Below are 22,714 nucleotides of genomic sequence, written 5' to 3' on the forward strand. Positions count from 1 at the left end.
GACTCCCGGTAAACACAGGAAGTGCCCGGTCCTAGAGGAATTTTGCCTCTGTGTGTCCTGAGTTCACCAGGCAAGTTTCTTGCAGCAGAAAAGTTGGTCTTACCTATGGTCCTGAGGCTCAAGTTTGCTCGTGGGGTGCTGCCTACGAGCTCTGCCCAGACATGGCTTTTAACTTATATATACACACATGTACATACTATATACATATAGTACTTATGACTTTCATAAATCTGGTTGCAGTTCTGTTCTTTACAAGTGTTCATATACACAGTTCATTTACTACATGTTGTCCAAGACTTGCTAGGTCACAGGCTAACTGATGTCAGACAGACATTTATAACACACAGGATGGTTCCTTTTTGTCATATGTAAAATAATAATGCAAGCATTAAGCAATTCTTATAGACTCAACCACGTTGTTGGATCTGCTGTTTTGTTTCACTAAGCCATTTAATCTTCACAACAGCTCTGTGAGATAGGTACCATTAACACCTATGATTAATAGGTGAGGACACCAAGCCACAGTCACAACTCTTGATCAAGGCCAAAATGAATCGATGCTCAGCTATCTGACTTTAAAGTTAGGCTCCTAATCACCTCCTCGTTGCTACTGCAGAACCTTCATTATGTAAGTAGTTTTTAGAAGGCAATGTGGTGAAGCAGACATTAGTAGGGACTCCTCAGAAAGAACCCATTCAAATCAAGACTTTGATGCACCATAGATCTCTGATACTTAGCTTTCTATTACTAAAATGGAGTTAGCTGAATATAGATTAAATAAGATAAGCAACCCATGTTAAGGATGTAGTACATTACTTCATACACACTAACTTGTTCATAAATATTACCATTATTGTTGGTTGTTATAGTGAAAAAACAATGACAGTAATGGGGGTTTCAGACATCAAAGGGAAAGGAATATAGCAAAATGGTTAAGAAAAGGATTTTAAATATTAGCTACACCTTTTAATAAATGAAGTAATTACTCTGGTTCTCATATAAAACACAGAGCAGGGCCTGATGGTAAGTGCACATTTCTCTTGCCTTGTGATAACAAATATATTTCCTCGAGACTTTGCCTCTTCTGCCCATATATCTAGTTTATCCTAATACAACTTTGTTTTGGTGACAGCCTTCTGCCTGTTGCTTTCAATGATTAGTCTCCTCAAAGATAGGCTTGCGTTCTTGAGTCTGAAGTGAAATACAAATAAACAAACAAAACGTTGAAATATTTTAGGGCTGGAGAAGTGGCTTCATAAGCAAATAGTTTAATGTACAAACATGAGAACTTTACTATAGATAAAAAATAAAGGCTGCGGTCAGTGGCTTCTTTGTAACCTCAGCACTGAGAATGAAAGGAGAGAGGCCAGACAAGATAACTGAATTGAGCATTGACAGGCTCAAAGTTTCCTGACCCAACTTTACCTAGTCTTAAAAAGTAAGGTGAAGAGTATAGGCATATATGTTGTCTAATCTGCTTCCCTCTAGCCCACCACCCACCAGAGGTAGTGGAAGAGAAAATGTATTAGAATACAGGGGAATTGGATGTGTTTAGCAATAGTTCTTTGGTGGCAGGTGAGTCCAATCTTCATTATCAGGATATCAACAGGTCAGTCAATAGCAAACACCAAATATAAACCAGCAGCTTCAGTCCAGTGCTCTCAGCAGGCAGACACCATGGATGAACCAGAAACTGCAGTCCAGTCTACTTGACAGTCACCACACACAAGCCAGTGTCTATAGACCAGTCCCCTCAGCAGACACCACACAGGATAACAAAGGCAATTTAATCAAGAAGAAGCTTCAATGCTTGCCAACAGGCCAGGGTCTGCAGAAGAGGCAAGAAGCCACAGGAACCTCACAAGAAATTCCTTGGTGAGTTTCTCTCAAGCAGCACCATAAGTAGAGGTCAGCAATGAAATGTAAGGCAAAGCAATACATGTCTGTCATTAACGAAGAGTAGCGAGGCAGAATAAAGCTAACCAAGGCTCCAGCTCTCACTATCTGTGGGGACAAATTTATATTTCTTTATCTTCCATCCTTTCACGTGTCTGCTATAGGAAAACATCCTTTGGCCTGTGTTTACTTCAGGGAAACATTCTTCCATGGGTTAGCTTTAGCAAAACGTCCTTTCACCTGTGTGCCCCAGCAATACATCATTTGATATAACTGACTTTCCAAAGAATCTAGAACTTCTCACTTCAGAAGAGTGATAAATGAAGACATATAACATTCACCTCACCTCTGATGTCCACATACACACTCATATACACATACACACACATATACAGAGAGAGAGAGAGAGAGAGAGAGAGAGAGAGAGAGAGAGAGAGATAGAGAGAGAGAGAGGGAGGGAGATGGAGAGGGAGGGGGGAGAGAGAGAGCATACACATGAGAGAGAGGACTAAAATTGAGGAAATCCTATAGCTAGTACAGCATCTACCATGAGAACAAATTTTATTGACCAAAGAGTAAAATAGAAAACTCCCATCTACTTTTGCGAGGACTTATTAAATATTTAATAAACGGCACTTAAAGGTTAACAGGAAAGGGCGTATTTCATTTCCTTTAGTTCACTGTTTTACTTCATTGTTCTTCATTGGGGTACAATAGGTTTTGACTTTCATATCAAGCATTAGTCTGAAACTACTGCTTTTTTTCTCAAAACATGGTAGTGTGTGGATCTGGAGCTGATATAAGGAAGTCTCAAATGTGTATTTGTGCAGATATGCCTACCTCTCAATTATGGAGGCTCTATGGAAGAAGCAGAAGTTTCTCATTCTGACTGTATATGAGAATAATGTAGAGAGTTTATTAAATATACAGACACCCAGATTACATGTCAGGTTGTATCAATCATGTTTGGAATAGAGAAGAAGGCCAAAAAATCTGTATTTTCTCTTAGATATTGCCCAAATGTCTCCAACATGGTGTCTCAAAGATACACACAGTTAATTAGTAGATGTTACTGAATTCTTCCAATCCTGCATCACTCACCTGTTTTCTTATCCTAATCTTTACATACTTACTTGCAAACACTGACTATCGAAATACGTTCTCATGGCATCTCAGATAGCACAAGTTGCGCCGGCCATGAGAACGAACAAGGGTCCTGTCATACACAACATCTGGAAACCAAATGTTTTCCTAGGCAGCTTGGTGAAGCAAGAGTGGCAAGCAATTTGGCCCATACAGGAAGCATCCTGTAAGCCTGTGGTTTCTCATTCTGTCTTTGCACACTGACTTGTAAGGTGATACAGTCTGAGGGAGCTCCTGTTCCTCCTAGTGCTTAGAAATAAATCTGTCCGCTGAAGCAATCAGAAACAGCAATAGAAATAGTTTTCAAATGAAGAAAGTAAAGGTATTTTGAGTTTTAGGTGAACTCAACTTTTATTTATTTATTTTTTTTAATTTAGAGAATACTTTATTAGTTTTTGTAATCAAACCCACGTATATAAGACCTTACATATTTAATACAGTGTGTTACCCCTGTACAAATGGAAAAAACTTAAGTTCAACATTTCTAGACCAATATGGCTGTTAATTTCTGTACAGTGCCAACTCAACACAGTAAACGGGGATACTTTTTTCGAAAGTTGACAGCACAGGTAAAGTTTCAAAAAATTCAAATTATATATCTGTATATATATTTATATTTATATAAAAAGACCAATAATAGCAGTGTGTTATGCATCAACAGCAGCAACAGCTTTTCCAGGTTCTGCAGTCATCTGAACAAAACTGTAGAGACATCCAGCACACTCCATTAAAAAAAAAAAGTAAAAAAACAAAACCCGAGAAAACAGCACAGTTCTGTTACTCTTGTGGTACCTGGCACCATTTTTTTTAAAATTAGCTTCTCAATCATCATCTGGAAAGAAAACATTCTGAGCAACATCATTAAAAACAGCTCTGATAAAGCACGGTCACTACTACGTATCATAAAGCAGGTACAAGCTATTTTATATCCACAGAGGTATGATACAGTACTGTCCTACATCTATAATACTAGAGGATACAATTTAAAAGGCATTATTTGAGACTTGATTCTACTTTTCCAGCAGAGGGCCCAAAGGATGGTGTGACACAGCTTTGTAAAGAAACATACTCTAGACAGGATTTCCTTTCACTAGTGGCACACTTCTAAGGAGTCATTCTCTCCATGAATGTCAGCTAAAACCGTTATTAAAAAAATGAAATATCCCTAGAACAAAACCGTATAACCACCGGATTCACATGAAGATGACCTAGTGGAGACAAGCTGGACCTCACCTTACCAACAAGCTATCAAATCTGTTATGTTTAAACAGTGAGACCTCCAAGGAAGGAGATGCCAAGTAGTGCTTCAAAGCTTCGGACCACAATCAAACACAGCATCCTTTTCAACAGAAGCAGAAGCTCATCTGAATATGCTCATGGATGCTGACATCAACATTTAATCATCTCCTCACTCATCCAGGAAGAGGGGGAGATCAGTTACTACTGTACTTTATTGTGTTCAACCAAATCACCATGTTACAAAAATAGCAAGCTGCCATAATAAAAAATAAGGCTCCTCTATCCAGCACCAGATAGCATCATTTTACTTTCAAGTCTAGAAATTGCACACATGTATATAAACCAATCGAAGATGAGGATTGAGAGTTCATCTTGGTGGATTTTTCCTTTGATGAATATGAAGTGTCCTTCCTTATCTTTTTTGATGACTTTTAATTGAAAATTGATTTTATTTGATATTAGAATGGCTACTCCAGCTTGCTTCTTCTGACCATTTGCTTGGAAAGTTGTTTTCCAGCCTTTCACTCTGAGGTAGTGTCTGTCTTTGTCTCTGAGGTGTGTTTCCTGTAGGCAGCAGAATGCAGGGTCCTCATTGCGTATTCAGTTTGTTAATCTATGTCTTTTTATTGGGGAGTTGAGGCCATTGATGTTGAGAGATATTAAGGAATAGTGATTATTGCTTCCTGTTATATTCATATTTGGATGTGAGGTTATGTTTGTGTGCTTTCATTCTCTTTGTTTTGTTGCCAAGACGATTAGTTTCTTGCTTCTTCTAGGGTATAGCTTGCCTCCTTATGTTGGGCTTTACCCTTTATTATCCTTTGTAGTGCTGGATTTGTAGAAAGATATTGTGTAAATTTGGTTTTGTCATGGAATATCTTGGTTTCTCCATCTATGTTAATTGAGAGTTTTGCAGGATACAGTAACCTGGGCTGGCATTTGTGTTCTCTTAGGGTCTGTATGACATCTGTCCAGGATCTTCTGGCCTTCATAGTTTCTGGCGAAAAGTCTGGTGTGATTCTGATAGGTCTGCCTTTATATGTTACTTGACCTTTTTCCCTTACTGCTTTTAATATTCTTTCTTTATTTTGTGCGTTTGGTGTTTTGACAATTATGTGACGGGAGGTGTTTCTTTTCTGGTCCAATCTATTTGGAGTTCTGTAGGCTTCTTGTATGCCTATGGGTATCTCTTTTTTTAGGTTAGGGAAGTTTTCTTCTATGATTTTGTTGAAGATATTTACTGGTCCTTTGAGCTGGGAGTCTTCACTCTCTTCTATACCTATTATCCTTAGGTTTGATCTTCTCATTGAGTCCTGGATTTCCTGTATGTTTTGGACCAGTAGCTTTTTCCGCTTTACATTATCTTTGACAGTTGAGTCAATGATTTCTATGGAATCTTCTGCTCCCGAGATTCTCTCTTCCATCTCTTGTATTCTGTTGGTGAAGCTTGTATCTACAGCTCCTTGTCTTTTCTTTTGATATTCTATGTCCAGGGTTGTTTCCATGTGTTCTTTCTTGATTGCTTCTATTTCCATTTTTAATTCCTTCAACTGTTTGATTGTGTTTTCCTGGAATTCTTTCAGGAATTTTTGCGACTCCTCTCTGTAGGCTTCTACTTGTTCTCTAAGGGAGTTCTTTATGTCTTTCTTGAAGTCCTCCAGCATCATGATCAAATATGATTTTGAAACTAGATCTTGCTTTTCTGGTGTGTTTGGATATTCCGTGTTTGCTTTGGTGGGAGAATTGGGCTCCGATGATGCCATGTAGTCTTGGTTTCTGTTGCTTGGGTTCCTGCGCTTGCCTCTCGCCATCAGATTATCTCTAGTGTTACTTTGTTCTGCTATTTCTGACCGTGGCTAGACTGTCCTATAAACCTGTGTGTCAGGAGTGCTGTAGACCTGTTTTCCTGTTTTCTTTCAGCCAGTTATGGGGACAGAGTGTTCTGCTTTCGAGCGTGTAGTTTTTCCTCTCTACAGGTCTTCAGCTGTTCCTGTGGGCCTGTGTCTTGAGTTCACCAGGCAGGTTTCTTGCAGGGGAAAAGTTGGTCCTACCTGTGGTTCCAAGGCTCAAGTTTGCTCGTGGGGTACTGCCTAAGTCCTCTCCTTGGCGGCAGCAACCGGGAAGATCTGCGCCGTTCTTTCCGGGAGCCTCCGTGCACCAGGGTTCCAGATGGTGTTTGGTGTTTTCCTCTGGCGTCTGGATGTGCACAGAGTGCAGTCTCTTCTGGTTTCCCAGGCGTGTCCGCCTCTCTGAAGGTTTAGCTCTCCCTCCCACGGGATTTGGGTGCAGAGAACTGTTTATCCGGTCTGTTTCCTTCAGGTTCCGGCGGTGTCTCAGGCGCAGGGGTCCTGCCGCTCCTGGGCCCTCCCCTACGGGAACCCAGAGGCCTTATACCGTTGCCTCTTGGGCCAGGGATGTGGGCAGGGGTGGGCAGTGTTGGTGGTCTCCTCCGCTCTGCAGCCTCAGGAGTCCCACCTGATCAGGCGGTGAGGTCTCTCTCCCACGGGGTTTGGGAGCAGAGAGCTGCTGCGGGCCGGGATCCGAGGGTGTGGGACTTCCGGTCAGAAAATGTTTAATTGAGGCTGGCTTACAGCTTAGAGGTTTAGTCCATCATCTTCACAGCAGGAAGCCTGGCAGCATTCAGCAGACATGATGCTGGAGAAGGAGCTGAGAGTTCTACATCTGGATCTGCAGGCAGCAGGTCTTCCTAAGACTGCCAGGCGCTGAGCCTGGGCTTGAGCTCCTGAGACCTCAAACTGTACATTTTCTATTGTTCCTCGCTGAGGTTGCTCCTTTTCGCTATAGATCTGCAGAAGAATGAACATTAATAACCACACAACAAGGCTGGAGGGGTGGCTCAGCGGTTAAGAGCACCCTACTGGTCTTCCAGAGAACCTGAACTCAACTTTTAAATGTTACTTCTAGTTCTAGAGAGCAGGGGGCGGGGTATGCCAAGAGATGGCACAGAAATAGTCCAGTTTGCTCCAGAAGGCCACCACAGAACTTGACCATTGAAAAAAGGTACTGTTGGTATCTCAGCAGTTCAGCTTCTCATAGTTCAGTGTAGAGAGCCTTACCATGGAAGGAGGCAGCAAGTCGTCCATTTTCCCAGAAGTATGGGTTTAAACACAAATGCCACTGTGCTAGGCAACACCTGTTGATTTTGCTGAGCTAACACTGAATAGCAACAGTTCCTTGATTGTGGATCTTACTGGCACCCCCCACTCACATACTCTTAATCATTTCTTCCCTCATTTAAGGATCTCAGATAGCAGGAAGCCATTTCACTGCATTCTGGTTTTTACCATGTCTATTTAGTGAAACAGAATACCCACATGCGCAGCCAGTCACATGAAGCAGCTTTATTATTTGCAGATAGGCAGCAAGAGACCACAGAAGTCTAGAATTTGCTCCAAGCCTTAGCTCAGAAATTTTCTTAGGGTGGATGACATCTTCACTGCTCCTACCTACACATGATGATATGTCTCCAGGGTCACATAACTGACTGTGAGAAAGTGTTGAAAAACCTAGAATGCTCCATTCTTACCCAAGAATATTCCATTCCCAGAATATTCTATAGGTATTACTGAGAACATCAGGCAAAAGAATGGGGGGGATAGGAGGATTTCAATGCCACCTGTTGAATAGTCCCACAGGAAGGCAGGGTGGGGACACTAAAAATAGGGCAACAGACAGCTTCTAGACAGGCCCTTCAAGGACCAGAAGCAAATATTGATGAGAGGGTGAATCACCTATGAGAGTGACAATCAATCTTTTCCCCATTAACCCTCATTTTCCATCACAGATCTATCCAGTTGACATTTTCAATAGTAAGATGCGTGCCTTCTGCCAAGAGATGCATTCTTCAAGCCACATTTCACCAGGCACTGCAGCCTATATAATTATATGCTCCAGGGCCCAGTTATTTTCCCTCCAGAGAAAATTATTAACTGGATAAGGTTGAGTGCCAACTAGTGGCATAATAATTTAGAAAATAAATATTATCTGTACATCAAAAGAATAGAAAATAGACCATCTGTACAGTGATAACAAGAACTCAATTTGAAGAACTAGGTTTACATGATCTCAGTTAATCACAGGATTGTAACAGGAGTTATTGTTCTTGTTTGACAGATAAAGTGATGCAAACAACCCATGACAGTTCCCAATGCTACAAATCGTGCTATTTTTGAAATTAATACTGATACCTTAACAAATATCAGTAATCAAATTTACCAACCAATAAATAGAATCCTATAGGCTAGCTGCAAACCAGAAATGTTCTTATGCACATGGGGCCACAGAGTATAGCTCTGGTTTTGGTTTCAATTACTTCATATAGATTTATTTGGTGCCCATGAGTTGTTCGTTTCTCAAAATTGAAAATCTGAAGGAGAATTGTGAATTATTGTTTTGCATAGTATACTAATGGTAAGTCTGAATGAAAATAAGCCTGAATCCTCTGAAAATACTTAATGTTGTTAATACCATTCTTCAGTGTACAAAATTCTTTCACATACTTAAATCATCTTTATGCAAGTTATAACACATTGGGAAATGATGCTGTCTTCTTTTCCTCATGATGACCATTTTATTTTTACTTTAATGCATTCATTTCATGAATAGTTTATTTAGAGATTACCATCGTTTGTTATCACTAATAACTGTGTATCTACTGTGTAGTAGGAATTAATTCTGGCATTGTGAGAAATGTTGAGGTTATAACTGCCACCCACTCAACTTTGAGCCGAAAACCTGACTGGAACAAAGGAATGAAGGAATAACAGACATACACATGTCCAGAGATGCTGGGAGCAGGTGTAATGTGCAATCTGTTGGAACCACATGTACCACCACCAGTAGGCACTTCAGCATGCTTCTTGTGTACAGCACAGGGGAAGTGGTTAGCTAGTCCCAGTAAGAGGTCTCTGTAGGCGGGCAGTCTTGGGTTATAAACATCTTGGGGGAGGAAGGTACAGTTGCTAGTTTTTGCACACACTGATCAATGATCCTTAATCCTTTGTACTTGAACCAGAGGAAGAAAGTTTTGACAATCTTGAACAGGATGAGCTCATATGGGTAAAGGCTTTGCCAATTTTCCATGGATCTGACATCTTGGTCCATGCCATAGCTTTGCCCATGTCAACAATAAACATTTACTCAGAATGTCAAGGCATTTATTACTTTCCCCTCAGGGTACAAAATAAATCTCATGCTTTCCTTCACTGAAGGAAGGTGTCCTGTGGCTAAGTAAGTAATGTGCTGTAAGGAATGCCTAGTATATAATTATTCAGCCTCAGGCCTATAATGATCAAAATATAATTGCACTCCAGCTAAATCATTTCATGTTCTGATAGAAAATGCATTCTCACACTGTAGATAGGTCCCTCTCCTTTATTTCCCTCCTACATTATAGGCTCAGACTAAGGCTGTTTAGTAGACAACACTTCAAATACTTGAATGTAACTGTCAGCATCAGCCACACTCATCATCCCTGTCTCAATCTCTGTTCACTTCTGTGTAAGGGACTGATTGGTGCACCCCAAGGATTCCTCCCTGTCCCAGTTTCCAAAGTAATTGAGGTAGGATGCTTATAAATGGCTGAATTCAGCTTCTACCATTTCAATTCCCAAATTACTTGGGCCTTGAATTAGGGCACTGGCTGTGTTCGCTTAGTTTCTGAATCGCAGCATCTTTGCTGCCTGTGCCCAATGGGATTCCTTCCTGTACCACTCCTGTGACTTTCTGGCTTTATAGCATAAGCTTTGGTTAAGAAACTGAAACACAACTTTGAAAGGAAAGAAAGAGACTTCAGCTTGAGGACTTTAATGGACTAAGACATGGAAGTGAGGGGGGGATAGAGGTTCCATACAAGGGAGTGAAGGGGCTTGTGGGAAATTACTTCAACGTGCCTAAAATGATGAAGAGACAAGATGCAGGTCAAGGATGGGAAAGTTGGGGTTTCATGTTGCTTAGAAGGTTGCCTAGTCTGCTTGCAGTCTGCAGATATGAGCACAAACTGAGTAGAATTATAAACGAATGTAACTTTGAAGATGGATGAACTTTCAATTTCCCGAGGTTAATTTTCAGCTACATAAAAATGGCATGTAGCCAGGCATGGTGTCACACACCTTTAATCCCAGCACAGGCAGGTCTCTGCATTTGAAGCCAGATGGTCTATAGAGCAAGTTCCAGGACAGTCAGGACTACACAGAGAAATCCTGTCTCCAGTGTCAAAAGCGATGATTTATACCTAAAGTGAATTCTGGGTGGTTAATAACTTACACTCACCCATTTCCACACTTAGAAACATAGCTGAGATTCCCAACTGAAGGCTGTTTTCACATTGAAACAGGAGTTGAAGACTGTGAGTAAGGCAGGGGGATATTTATAGGTTGAATGAATAGAGGACTGTGGGTGGAATAGAATCATGAATCTTCTTACAAAAGGGCTACATTTTGATACATTTGTTGCTACATTACTTTATCATTGTTCAAATATGAGAGTGCACTTACATACACAAAGATAGCTGCAAAGTCACTGTTATAATCACATAGAACTGCTAGCATATATGTGGGCCACATCAGATCAAACTGTCATGTGTAATTATTCCTAGAGAAGAGAACGGGAAACTGGCTCATTAAGGAGGCAGTGTAAAAATTTTCAAGGGAAACTAGAGATGATGAATATGTAGTGGTCGAACGGCCCTAATATAGATATCTTTCCCAAGAGGTAGAACGTCTGCATTTCAGGAGTACAGAATGCACTTTGTTGGGTTAATCATTAATTCCTTTAATTAAACACTATGTACATCATGAATTATTTAGGCAAGAACTGGGAGTCATTGCCATAGAAGAAAGGTTGCGTAAGTTAGCCTTTCCCCTTTCCCTTCCGGGAAATGATTGAAGAGTGACACGAGAAAGGGAAATAAAAGTCTCACAAGCAAATATATTTACAGTCCATAGTCAATGTCTCCATGTTAGTTACTTTCCTTGTTACTGTGACAAAATACCTGAGAAGATGCAGCACAAAGGACAAAGATTTCAGCTTGAAGTTCAAGGAGACCCCTTACATCAGATAGGGAAGGCACAGAAGCAGATGCAGGAGGCAGATATCAGTCGTATTGTTTCCACCGTAAGGAGGCAAAAAATATGTAAGCAGTGAGGGTGGGCTATAGAACATCAAGACACACACTCCAGTGACCCAGTGTCTCCAGCAACACTCCACCTTCCCAACATTCCAAACTAGTGTGGACCAAGTGTTCTAACATACGAACCAATAGGCAACATTTCACATCCAAACCGTAAGAATTTCCATTAGTAGGGCACAGAACTTTTGGGGTATATGTAAAATGACATTTATAGAAGGCAAATTGATTTGGACGGAGCTCTTACACCAGCTCCCACTGGACACAAACAAGGAGGAATTACTAAAGTTCTGTAACAGGAAACTAAAATCAAGTCATTTATCTGCATAGCTGTCTCCTGAGAGGCTTCATCCAGCATCGGATGGAAACAGATGCAGAGACGCACAGCCAAACATCAGGTGGAGGTTGGGGAGTCTTGTGGAAGAATCGAGATAGGATTGAGGTAGCTGGAGGGGTAAGGACACCCACTACCATGTCAACTAAGCTAGGCCAATGGGGGCACACAGAAACTGAACCGCTAACCAAAGACCATACAGGGGTTGGACCTAGACCCCCCCCCCATTCATTTATAGCAGATAGGCAGGTTGGTCTTCATGTGGGTCCCCTAGCAGCAGGAGAAGGGGCCATCACTGACTGTGTTGCCTGCCATTGGTTCCCCTTCCCCTAATTGGACTGCCTGGTTGGGCCTCAGCAGGAGAGACGATGCCTAGTCCTGCTGAGACTAGCTGTCCCAGGACAGCAGTGTGGTACCTAACTGGGGCTCTCCCTTCTCTGGAAAGAAGAGGAGGGGATAATGGAGGGAAGGATTTGTAAAGGCAGGACTGGGAGGAGAGGAGGGAAGGCAGATGAGATTGTGATTATAATATGAATAAAGAAATATAACTTATGGGACAAAATCAGAGAAGATAACTACATCGTCAAGCAGAGCAGGTTTAGAGCAGCATACCACCAGCGTGATAAGAAGTCACCTCTGCTCTATCCTATATCCTAAGTCGCTTTGGGAGTAACCAGTCCATTTTGATTCCCTGGTTCAGCTTTCTTCCACTCTATTCTATCTCTGTACCCACTGCCCATGTCGTTTCTTCCCATCACATAGTTTCTGAAAGATACCCAATCTGGGAATTGTTCTTGCTCAAAGTCTCCCCGACTTGTTTTGTATAAAGTGCTTTAAAGTAGACTGTTGATCAAGGAAGGCTACTGCCCCAAATTTCCCCCGGTGCTGCCTTTAAAAGTTAGGATACTCCCAACTGTCCAAAGGTAGATGATTAAATAGAATGGACCCAGCACTGAATAAAGGTGTACTGCTTTTATACATAGAAATGTATAAAAACTCAAGCAGTACAAAATGTTCTCCCCAAACCAGATAATTGTACATACAGACACTCACAAAAATTAGAAACACGTGGGAGTAATCAGCTCTTTACATCCAAAACACAAAGCAGAAATTAACGAACCGTTAAAATGGTGATACATTAGAAAAGAGTGAATTTGAACAGTCACAACTAAAATATGGAGATGAGGGGCTGTAAGAGCCAGAGAGGAGAAGGACACTAGGGGAACACAGCCCACAGTCAACTAAGCATAGGGGCTCACAAAAACTGCAGGGACAATCACACAGTCTGTGTGGGTCTGTGCTAGGTACTCTGCATATATGTTATGATTCATTTAGTTTGGTGTTTTTCTGAGACACCACTAAATTAAAATATTAAGAGGCTAGTCCTTTAGTGTGTGAAACTGTAATGAAATGGTATTAATGTATTGTTCCTAAAGAATTTCTTATTACAATCACACTCAATAACAAAATATATACAAGAATGAATTGTAATTATATTTATTCTCAATGCAATAAACATACGCTATAAGTTAACAAATCTCTTATATTGTTAAAATTCTCCGAACTAAATTACTTTTATAAGCATGGAGAACATCTATATGTGAATTTTAACCGTGCTTTTGTGTGACAGCTATCAACAGGGAAGTAATTTTAATCAGTCATGCGAATAGAAAGACAAATTGTCAGTTCTCTGAATAGAAATGATTCTCTGGTATTGTCAAACCATTACAATAATAAAGGAGCAAAAAAAATATTAAATACTATGCTGGCTAATCTTGGTTTTCAACTTGAAACAAATTGGAAGAAGCTTCTGTTGAAGGATTGCCTTCATCAGATTGGCCTGCGGGTATGTCTGTAGGTCCTGTTCTAGATTGCTAATTGATGTAGGATGGCCCAGTGCACTGGGCCATGTCACCCCTGGTCAGGTGAGCCTGGACTGTGCAAAAAAATTTAGCCTAGCAAGACAGGGTAAAATCCAGGAAACAGTGTACCTGCATTATTTCTGCTTCAATCTCCTGCCTTTGTTCGCCTTGATGACAGAACATAACCTGTAAGATGAAATAACTTCTTTCCACCTCGAACAGGTTTTGGTCAATGTTTTATCACAGAAACAGAAAGCAAATTAGGGCAAAGGTCAGAAGCAAGGTACTGTGTGTGTGTATTTGTAGTGAATGACTATATTACATTCAATTATTTTCATTGTAGTGTTTGGGGCAGTTTGATTTAAGTTTTGTATAGAGTTGGGATTTTTCGTTATAAAAATGTTTTTGTATCTGTGCTTGCCTTCACAATATTTTTGCATGCATATGGCATATGTGTCCACAGTGGTGTGTATGTGTATACACACACACACACACACACACACACACACACACACATATATATATATGCCTGTGAACGTGTGTGCAGAGGGCAAAGCAGGAAGTCAGATGTCTTCCTCTATCTCTCTCAACCCTGTTGCCTGGAGACAGATGTCTCACATAACTGGTGGCTTGCTGTTTCAGTGGACTCTTGAAATCTATCTACCCCTGTCCCCTTTGATGGTTACGGGCACATGCAGCTATCTATGTTCAACTTCCTATGTGGTTGCCGGGAATTCAAATTCAAGTCCTAATGCTAGCAAAGTAAGTGACTTCGTTCACTGAGTCATCTCCAAGCCCTGTTTTCACAGTTTTTCAGGATATTTGATGTAAAAAAGACTTTCCAAACTGTTTAAGCTCGAAGTTTTATAAAAATATGGCTTTACCCCTCTGTAGGAGAGAAAGACAAGTATTAAAAGACATGTCCTGCTCCCATTTTTGATCTTATACCTGGTTATACTGGGTTTTCTTACTGTATAACTGTAGGAAAAATATTACCATGACCCAAAGTACATAAGTTATACATCTGTCACATTAGCATATAATACTCAACAGGGCACAAAATAGCAAATCCCCTTCCTGCTTTGCCCATGTCTTGTTATTCCCATACATTTTTATGGTGCTCCAGCAACTGCTATACTTCTCTTGACCATATTCTGCAACCCAATCTTGAACATTTTCCCTTTACTATCTCTTGTTTATTCCACTGGTTCCTCTAAAACTGACTAAATGCAAGCTACCATACATTCAGGGTTTCAAAGAGAGGCCAACCATCCTATTTTTTTCTCTTGTTTGATCTCTCAAATTTTCTACGAACGGGATTCTTGTGGATATTGCTTCTATCAAAAAACCATACCCATGGCAGGACAATGGAGTTGGTGAAGGCAGAATGGGAGAAAAGGTGTTATGTGGACAGAACCGATAGAAAGAAATGGCAGCTTCAGGGGCACATCTTCAGGTACATAGAACACTTACAGTACATTCAGATTTGGAGATATTTTTATGTGTGTCTCATAGTCAGTTTTGGATCTGTGTGAAAGAATGTATGACTTCAGAAGCAGTATTTAGTCTCATGGAATCATGTAGTCTAAGAGCCAGAAAGGACATTAGAGATCATAATCCAGTGACTTCATATTTCAAAATGGTCATTGGCACCAAATGAGCTGGGCAAATCCCAAATGTGGTTGCACTTGTCTCAAGAACTATAATCCATGTAAACCAATCACTAAAGTTACCAACAACACACTCTGTTTGATAGTAGCAGTAAATCCAACTACTTAGAGTCATCGCTGTTGAGAACTATGGGCAGCCATTTCCAAGGATGAATGAAGAAAATAAAACATCCACTTAAATAGGAGAATGCATTGCAGTTAACACTCGTGTTAAATTGACAATTTAGCCATGTACGGTTAGGAGTCTATTGCATTGTTGGAGGATTTCAGAGAAGGGGAATAAAACAAATGCCAGGAAATCATTTTTTTCTCAAACTATGTGATCTTAGGAGTTATATCACTATCTTCCAGGGAGCAGGATCCAATGAAGATTCCAAGGTCTTACTTTAGAACCATAAGATCAGCATATTTAAATGCAAGGCCAGGTAGTGGACACTGAATGAATACCTGAGATGATGGTGAGCTCATTGCTTAGCAATGCACTTACTTAAGAACCGCTTTCTATTTTAGTCATATGAGCCATGTAAAAATGTTGTAGGGTGACTATCTGTATAATAAAAATGTCGGGGTTGGGGATTTAGCCCAGTGGTAGAGCGCTTGCCTAGCAAGTGCAAGGCCCTGAGTTCGGTCCCCAGCTCTGAAAAAAAAGAAAAGAAAAAAAAATGTTGTAAGATGACTATATGCATTGTAGAAAGCTAAATAAAAGGACATCAGATAGTTTATCATAATCTCCAGGCTCTCTGCGGGAGAAACCACAGCACCTCAAAGCCTAAGCCTGTTTATTAGAGTCAAAGAGAGAAGAGGAATAATTGCATCTAGCCAGACTTGGAGGAGGAATTATTACATGCAGAAGACCAAAGAGGCAGGGTTTATGCTTGATCAAGGTGACAGACTTATCTAATCTCATTAGGAGCAATCTATGTAGGGGAGAAGTCTTTGAGCCATAAACATCTATGGGTAACTATATTGGACATTTTCTGCATACACTATCAACATCCACACATGGACTAAAGAGAAGATTGTGCCATTTCCTTGAGAGTCTGAGGATGGGCAACATGACATGGCAGTATCCATGTCAACAACACATATTGACTGAGGACCTCACACACTTAGGACTTCCTCTGCTCCCCACATTTTAGTCTATTGCTTCAACTGTGATCTTTAATGTTCGTTGAGTGGCTCTTCTACCATATGCTCATGTGATACACAGAGACTAATATATTTGTTTCTGTTTTACTGATAAGCCTTATCTTACAAACAAACAAACAAACAAACAAAAACATATCCACAGGTAAATGTGTTTGTTGGAAGAGACAGTACTCAAACACAGAGCTCTGGTGACTTCCACACTACTTCTGTATGCCAGGTAATTTAGATGTTAAGGTTTTCTTCAGCTTTTCAGCAGTTGTACCTATTTTCTAGAACCTTTGTACTTGGAAACAGTCATTCGATTTCACCTTTGCACATACTGATCCTTTCACCTGGAATGTTAATAAAGCCCCCTAGTCTGTCAGGTTGACACTTGAATAGTTTTCCCTCAAGTCATCCCAACAGCCATTCCCTTCCTTTGCACTAGTCCTGACTTGCTCGAATTTTTGGTTATTTCATGTATCTCTGTGAATTTTATGAGTGTGCACGCCCACAGATATGTGATTTGCTGTAATTTCCTAGAGTCGGGGACTTAAAATTGTGTATTCCTGTGGTTTTCAATATACAAGCATCAAATAAGTACATACTCAGAAACTCTCACATATCCAGCGGTAGATGACAACAAACTTGCATCTAAGAGTACTCGTGATGTGCTACCCAGTGTGGGTGTTGAAAAGAACATGGAGTCAGAGGGGGTAGGGAGTAGGTCCTATTATTGAGGATTCTTCCATCAAATATCAGGTAAAACCAGTCAATTCCAAGAGCAGAGCATTTGCATTTTTTCCCCAAAGCAATCGAGTAAACAAATGAACAAACCTAGCAGCCTTCCTGTATGGGAAGTTGGCAGCTAAAGGAGTGTGAGATATGATTTCTGATCTCAGTGGGGCATGCCTACATTGAGAGGTGTGAGTAGCAGGCAGATATCAAATTGTGTTAGAATCCTCCCTAGATATGCTCCTACCTCTGAAACGCCGTATGTTCTGAATGGACCCTTGAATCACAACCATTTAAAAACCAGGGACAAGATCCTTGTGAAAGCTCTGGTTGGCAAAGCTTTATAAGATGTGATAACATTTAATACCACCTTCTTTGTTCTGAAAAGGGGCCGTTCTTCATCTCCAAAGTTTTCAAATAACTCATAAGTATGGAGGAAGTACAGTCCCAGCTCAGACTTACAGTTGTCTAAATCCTGTACTCCTGATCCATTTCATTTGTAACGTCAATCACAATCGACTCCATTGTGAAAATATGTCACTTTGAGGTACTTCTGGAGCGTTTCTTCCCCAGTTAGGATGCTGACTCACTACTAAACATGAAGCATAGAAAAGGTAGAGGAAAAGCAGCCTCATCATTTCTTTTTTTTTTTTTTTATTAACTTGAGTATTTCTTATTTACATTTCGAGTGTTATTCCCTTTCCCGGTTTCCAGGCAGACATCCCCCTAATCCCTCCCCCTCCCCTTCTTTATGGGTGTTCCCCTCCCCATCCTCCCCCCACTGCCGCCCTCCCCCCAACAGTCTAGTTCACTGGGGGTTCAGTCTTAGCAGGACCCAGGGCTTCCCCTTCCACTGGTGCTCTTACTAGGATATTCATTGCTGCCTATGAGGTCAGAGTCCAGGGTCAGTCCATGTATAGTCTTTAGGTAGTGGCTTAGTCCCTGGAAGCTCTGGTTGCTTGGCATTGTTGTTCATATGGGGTCTCAAGCCCCTTCAAACTCTTCCAGTTCTTTCTCTGATTCCTTCAACGGGGGTCCTATTCTCAGTTCAGTGGTTTGCTGCTGGCATTCACCTCTGTGTTTGCTGTATTCTGGCTGTGTCTCTCAGGAGAGACCTACATCCGGCTCCTGTCTGCCTGCACTTCTTTGCTTCATCCATCTTGTCTAATTGGATGGCTGTATATGTAAGCCTCATCATTTCTAATGAACGCCCAACTTATGTGTTTTCCCCCTTATTTTACTTTTATTATTTAATTTCAAATATGACTACACAATGTGTTTTGATCAAATCCACCCCTATGCTCCAACCCCCAATTCTTCCCATACCTCCCCACCACCTTTTCTTCCAAACTTCCTGTGTTCTTGTTTTTCTGTGTTCTTGCTTGTCTGAGTGTTGTCAGCGCATAGGTGTGACTGGCCTTTATAAGAAGCCACGCCCCATCTAAAACTAATTGGCATAACTATTACTGTTACAGAATAGGAATTCCAAGGGAAAGTGACTCGAAAATACTAATCCCAAAATTAGTTCTCTGCTTTGCATGCCCCTCATTTTACTCCTCAGAACCCAAAATCTAAAAGGTGCAAAGCTCTTACTATATATAGCTTGCTTGCTTGTCATTGTATATAAAGACTGCTATAGAGCATGCGGCTTGCCATATTGTCTGAAGATGTTTCAAGCACATCCCATACTTTGAGCAAATGCAAATTCTGCTGCTGGTGTAAGACATTTTTACTATCTTGAAAGTAATTACCAACACCGCCCAAAGCCAGTAAACACCAAAGCATTTTCCACACAGTGCTGCATTTTAAAACGGCTAACTTTATTGTCATTGAAAAGATAGGCTTAACTTTATTTGATCTAAGTCTCTTGATTTACAGAATAGGATCATAACCACTACAAAGACCACATACATTAGCCAAAAGTAATTCTTCTTGAACAATCTGCCAAACCCATGTAGCCATCTTATTCAACACATGCCATTAACCACAAAGGAGGTCAGAAGGATTTGAAAGCTTCTTTTAACCCACTCTTACTACCAGAAGAAAATGTACATGCTTCCAACCCTTCTCCTAATGTCAATGGGCGGCACTCGAAAGAAGAACTTCTAAAGGTTGTGGCAGGCCAAAATCAGTGACAATGAACCCACAGCGAATAGTTCCCTTTGAAAATACTTTCTGTAAGAAGGAACATATCCTAAGTAACACATTCCATGTATGAAGGAGCATGTAAGATAACAGACTGTATGGCTAACAGATATGAGCATTTATTAAAGTTAGCGCATACATCTATACTTTAAGCTGCCACATGATTTAGATTCTTCATGTAAAAAAGTAGTTGGGAAATAAGTTGGTTAGACCCACTCAACAGTGCAAAAGTAAAAAGAGAACATGACAGGTATCTTGCTAGTTTTCCTGCCATTGATGATGGCAGATGTTTCAAGTTTCTACTGCCCCATCACCCTGCAGATCAAAAGCAACACTGAAAGTAAAACCTTCATTAAGACAACAGTCACAATACATGACTTTCAAAGGAAGTTCAATTACCTCCCCAACAATGTTAATAGTTTTGTATCAAGTATAGTTCCCTCAAGTGAAATTTTGCTGGACATGGGACATGGGGGATAACATAATGCATTATAAGATCCTCATAGACGACCAGACAGTAAAAGTTAAGACAACAAATATTCCCTCCTCTTCTGGGAAGCCCAGGAAGAGGCCCCAAATGTTACTTTCACGCAACCGTGAAGACATGAGTTAATTTGAGATTTATCCATATTCTGAATTTTTAAACTGGTAGGTGGTAGGAATTTTCTCAAAAGGTAGAATCTATGCAGATTCTACCAACATAGTCTTTCTTCTTCCATCTTTTAGACATGCAATGTCCTTCTAGCAAATTGCCTGGGACAGACAACTGAAGAGAACAAGTGCCTCTTGGGTGATAGGCACAGAGGTTCTGGAAAGTTCAAATTAACAGTTCAGCAAGGACTTCCTTCTTTCCTCAAACACAGGATTCTAAAGAGATTGTTGCCACAGTGAGGAATGTATTTCATCTGTCACTTTACAGTATATGATTATAATCATGGCTCCCAGAGTCAGCCCACATTCTAGCAATATGTTTTCATCATGAGAGGACATGTAGGTTCTTTTATTCTCATTCATTTGCTTGAATAGAAAGTAGCTCTCCTGGTGTTTGCTGCCTGATTTTTCTACTGTCTGCAGGTTTTTTCCTTGCACTTTTAAATGTCTATTTGGCATTCACTCTGTAACTGAGGACCAATACATTGGATGATCATTTTGCTATTAAAAATGTGGAAAAATATACTAGTTAAAAGATGTTGTATTGCCTTCCCTCATCTACAGACAGACAGACAGACACACATACAAATAAACCTTTTGGAAGGTAATTAGGAACTACACAAGAATACAGGTAAATATAGCACTCTTATTCTCACAGAGGAATACATAAAATGACCCAAGACACCCAATTTTATAGTGAAAAACAGTTGGGGTGCATTTCATGTAGCTCAATGATTAAATGGGATGAGGAAAAAAACAATTTCATATAAGGCACTCCAGCAGAGACAAGATAAGAATTCAGATACCCAATCAATCTATTCACACCAAGAAGATTTTCATAATGTAGGTATGCCCTAGACTATGAAGATGTCCTTTCTTCAAAACAGAACCTTCTTTTTTATAATTGTTTACCAAAATGGGCATGTAATTGGCAGAACAGAGAGATGCGCGTGGTGATCTTGAAAAAGTCACTGATCTTTTCCAACTCTCAGATTCCTCATCACTAAACTTAATGCTATATTGCTAAATAAAGTTCTTCCCCACCGCTATAGTCCATGGCATAATGCAGGATACCCTTGTATCAATCTCATTTCTAACTTAACACATCTCTAAATGTCTACCCCCTTTACCCAATAGCCCCCTCCCTTAACCTCCCTATAGTCCTGAAAACTGATCTTAATGGTACTATCTGTAGTTCTATTGCCTTAATGAAGGGCAGAGACAAGGGACAAGGACCAGTGACACCTGACACCCTCTGTGTCCTTGGAGGCAGCTCTATGGCAAGGTCCCGTGTTGGTCTCGCCCATGTATACATTCCCAGCTGCTGCCCAAAGGGATCCCAAGATGGAGTCACCGGTAGTGAGAAGAGGTAGTTGAGGAGATTGCTGCAATCAACCTCGCTCCTGACTGCAGCCTGGTACTTTGGATTTCTCATGCTATTTCCTTGGAGGTGACAGCTGCATATACCTTTGAAGGCACATGCTAAGGATTTGGAAAAACAAAAAAGAAACATTTCCGAGTATTTGCCAGAAATTCAACACATTCAACCTGTCAGCAAAGATGTTTCCTTATCGTGCAAACGATTGGCAAACAAATACTGGCAAACCAGTCAGTGAGTCTGCATTGTTGGGGGGAAAAGGCTATGTCAGTCAAGTGGACTAATTTAAGGTGACTGGGCCATATTCATGACTATACCCAGATCACTAACGTCTGCATGCAGCGTCTCATGCAGCCCTTCATCAAGGCCTCTAACATCTAATCCCCTAAGAGAGGCAGTGATGGATCACTGTTCATTTACTTTCCTACCCTCTGAAAGCAATATATTAATTATCCAAATGCATATATTATTCCAGAGTATATATATGAATGTATCAACCTCCAGGAAGAAACCAAAAGAATCCACTTCCAAAGCACCATTGAAATGGAGAGAAATACCATCATTACGAGGAGGCAGGGTAACTGGCAACTGGGAGAGAAAATTGGCTCCAGCACCGTTCTTTACCCTAACCCTCTCTACCTTTTCTTCAGCATCCATAGCTCCTAAAACACTTTCTTTTCTCAGCCCAAAGTAAGAGTTTTCTGTGGCTGTTGTCTAGGTAGTGACTAGACAAAGTAGCAAGTCCTCAAACTCTCCCTGAATTTCCACTTCGTAACTACATGTTACAACCTGCCTTCTACACATACTGTATTCTTCAATGAAAAGTGACCTCAAATGGGAAATTTAAAACAAGTTGAAGCGTATTCAAAACATCAATGGACGTCACTACCTGTTAATAGTCCATGATTTGTATAAAGACCAACAGTAAGATGTAGAGCACATTCTGCTTAACCTATCTTTTTGAGGTACTCCCTAAGGATTCCAAAATAGATTGGAATTCATTTCTATGGCATTACTTATGTACTACCAGAGTCCAATAAAAAGTCCCTTTAGAAAAATCATCCCCACCTCCCAACCCCATCTTCACCCCAGATTAAACAAATGAAAGGGAAACATTATTAAAAAGAACTCTTGCTGATAACTCCAGCGCTTGATGTGGCCTTTAGATGAGATATTCCACCATCTCTGCATCAGGCTCTTGCCCCAGGATCTGAATGGGTGTCTTCCTTTCCAGAGTGCTGGAGTGGAAAGCAGGACCATCTGAATGGAAACGAAGGGTTAGAAAAGACTTAGGCAGAAAGGAAAGATTAACTTTCAGCAAACCATGTTAAGAACCATTACAAAACTCATTTCTAAATGGAACTTGCCACTACAGACATGCCTATC

General features: G+C 40.6%; 1 protein-coding gene across 6 annotated transcripts in view; it reads right to left on the reverse strand.

Annotated features, from left to right (window-relative positions):
- Nucleotides 1-18,953: 18,953 nt before the first annotated feature.
- Nucleotides 18,954-22,714, reverse strand: part of Amot (angiomotin) — a 58,857-nt gene continuing 55,096 nt past the window's right edge. For all 6 annotated transcript variants that reach the window (XM_006257423.5, XM_006257420.5, XM_006257422.3 and 3 more), the window contains one exon: nucleotides 18,954-22,588. In XM_006257423.5, the coding sequence (XP_006257485.2) occupies nucleotides 22,491-22,588 (98 nt within the window). In that variant the 3' untranslated portion in view covers nucleotides 18,954-22,490. The remainder of the gene's footprint in view (nucleotides 22,589-22,714) is intronic.

Source organism: Rattus norvegicus, chromosome X (assembly GCF_036323735.1).
Source record: "Rattus norvegicus strain BN/NHsdMcwi chromosome X, GRCr8, whole genome shotgun sequence".
NCBI classification, from domain to species: domain Eukaryota; kingdom Metazoa; phylum Chordata; class Mammalia; order Rodentia; family Muridae; genus Rattus; species Rattus norvegicus.